Below are 2,877 nucleotides of genomic sequence, written 5' to 3'. Positions count from 1 at the left end.
CCCCCCCCGCACCAACGTTGTAAAGCTCGTTTTGGACATGACAACTTGTACCTCTCATTGTTGCAACAGGTCCACCTGTATCTTTAAACAACTGGTTTTTCCCCAGAGGATCCAGATTTATATGGAAAACTCTTGTGGTTTAGTAAATCTGGAACATAAAGAGACATGAATCACGTAACAATGTTAAGAATTTTTGATCCAGTTTCAAAAACTTGGAGATATTTGATTCTCCAGTTGGATTAGTGGCATGTGGATGAACCTGAAAAGGAAGATTTATAGGAAAGACTATGCACCTAAACTGATTAATGAATGGTCCCCTTCATTCTTTACAAATGAAGCATTTGGTTATGTGTTTAGGATCATGTGAAAGCCAGATGCCATGATGTCACCTAAAGATCCTTGATTCTTGCTATGCATAACCTGTAGGATGCTCTCACACAGACAAACGTGTGTGTTCCATGCTAATATTTAGGAAATGATGGAATCAGATGAAAGGGTACTGTAGTCCTGCCTTCCTCTGAATCGCACACTATTTAGCAGAATCCAGGAAGCATATTTTGAAGATCCAAAAACAAATTGGGAGAGAAGCTCACACGGAGGCCTTCCTCCACCAGCTGGTCTCATCTTCATAGTCATGCAGCTCTTTCCAAAAAATGGAAAGAGAGACTTGAGCCCCAGTTAAACCATCAGCCTGAGTCTTCGGCTCAACCAACATGTTAACTGTAGCATAATTTATTATACATGGCTTATACATATTTATATTCTCTATTCTGTTAAAGAAAAAGCACATGTGTGGATATGGGTGTGAATATTTTTCTGGATGAGGAATTCTAATTTTAAGTGCTCTTTTAGTGTCACAAGAAGCCACCCTAGTTTTTCCAATTAGCTAAGTAATTACTGGTATATCTTCTGTTTTTGATAATGCATATTTTATTATTTTTCCAGACTCCATGAAACTATTAAGGAAGAAAGCTCACCCATCTGAGAAGTGACAGATTGAAGATTCAAGACAACATGTAGTTTTATATCAGTACCTATGCTTTTAATCATTTCATTTTAAATGCCTCTATTCCTGGACTCAACCCTAAATGTTCATGATTTACTATATATATAGGAGCAGTGATATTTTATTTAGGGTTTCAATTATATTTGTAGAAGTGATTGCTCTATACCATATATACTATATTTTGGCATTTGAGTATTAAAATGATGATAGCTTCATAAACCAAATTGAAATGTTATTCTTCTTTGTCTAGATTCTGTACGAACTTATTAGGTGAAGATCATATATTCTTATAAAATATGAAATAACTTATCTTGAAAGTATGAAGTTAAACCATCTGGGGCCATTTCTCTCTTCGTTCACGGGTTCATGCTCGCAGCAGCAGCTCTGGTCCGAGGCAGGGAGCCTGTGGTATCCGCCCATATTCGCTTTAATTTTCCCTTTCAATCCCAAACCTTTCCTCAATGGACTAACAGGAAAGCCAGTGATGGTGAAACTTAAGTGGGGGATGGAATACAAATGCTACCTGGTATCTGTAGATGGCTATATGAATATGCAGCTGGCAAATACAGAAGAATACATAGATGGGGCATTGTCTGGACATCTGGGTGAAGTTTTAATAAGATGTAACAATGTCCTTTATATCAGAGGTGTTGAAGAAGAAGAAGAAGATGGGGAAATGAGAGAATAGCCACTTGGGGGATCTTTTTTTTGGGGGGGGTTCAATCGCGGGGCCTGAACTCTGGGCCTGGGCGCTGTCCCTCAGCTCTTCAGCTCAAGGCTAGCGCTCTACCACTTGAGCCACAGCGCCACTTCCGGCTTTTTTCTTTTTGCTTATGTGGTGCTGGGAATAGAACCCAGGGCCTCAGGCATGCAAGGCAAGCATTCTACCACTGAGCCACCTTCCCAGCCCCGACTTGGGGGATCTTTTATATATACATATATAAATATATTTCTAGACAATAAAAATTTGTCAGTCTGAAAAAAAAATCTGACTTCAGAACTATTTTGAGAATATTTTGAGCCTCTCCTGTATACATATATCTTTAAAATAATCATGATTTAAAGACAAGGAAGATTTTTTCGTCTTTTGTTTTTGTTGTTGCTTTGTTTTGTGTGTCATGGGGCTTGAACTCTGGATCTGGGTGCTGTCCCTGAGCTCTTCAGCTCAAGGCTAGCACTCTACACTTGAGCCACAGCACCACTTCCAGTTTTCTGGTGGTTTCTTGGAGATAAGAGTCTCATAGACTTTCCTGCCTGGGCTGGTTTTGTACTGCAATCCACAGATCTCAGCCTCCTGAGTAGCTAGGACTATAGGTGTAAGCTACCATTACCCAGCTAAGGAAAAAAAAATTAAGGAAGATTTGGAAGCTAGTTTGCCATCTAATACTTTATGTTGTAATTCCAATAAAGTAGTTTTCTTATATAACTACAATACAACCATCAAAATCAGAGCTTAAAAATGTCTTTTTCATCTTATTTTCATATATCATTAAATTTTCTTTCTTTCATGTTTCTTCCCTATTCCTTCCTTCCTTCCCTCCCTCCCTCTCTTCCTCCCTCCCCCTCTTCCTTTTTTCCTTCCTTTTTTCTTTTATCTTTATTCATTTTTTTTGCCAGTGCTGGGCTTACATCATTTCCCTGATCTTTGTGCTCAAAATGAGCGCTGTAGGACTGGGAAGGTGGCTCAGTGGTAGAGCGCTTCCCTTGCATGCCTGAGGCACTGGATTCAATTTCTCAGCACCACACAAACAGAAAAAGCCAGACGTGGTGCTGTGGCTCAAGTGGTAGAGTTCTAGCCTTGAGCTGAAGAGCTGAGGGACAGTGTCCAGGCCCAGAGTTCAGGCCCCATGACTGACAAAAAAAAGGTGGGG

The 2,877-nt window shown here is 39.8% G+C and overlaps 1 protein-coding gene across 1 annotated transcript; it reads left to right on the top strand.

Moving 5' to 3' along the window:
* Positions 1–1,325: 1,325 nt before the first annotated feature.
* On the top strand, positions 1,326–1,708 carry LOC106002076 (small nuclear ribonucleoprotein F). Its single transcript, XM_013037001.1, has one exon. It carries the CDS (start codon positions 1,326–1,328, stop codon positions 1,692–1,694), a length of 369 nt encoding a protein of 122 aa, XP_012892455.1. The 3' UTR covers positions 1,695–1,708.
* The last annotated feature ends 1,169 nt before the right edge of the window (positions 1,709–2,877 follow it).

This window comes from Dipodomys ordii, unplaced genomic scaffold (genome assembly GCF_000151885.1).
Source record: "Dipodomys ordii isolate 6190 unplaced genomic scaffold, Dord_2.0 Scaffold2864, whole genome shotgun sequence".
Taxonomy (NCBI): domain Eukaryota; kingdom Metazoa; phylum Chordata; class Mammalia; order Rodentia; family Heteromyidae; genus Dipodomys; species Dipodomys ordii.
This window is presented reverse-complemented; position numbering and strand designations above follow the sequence as displayed.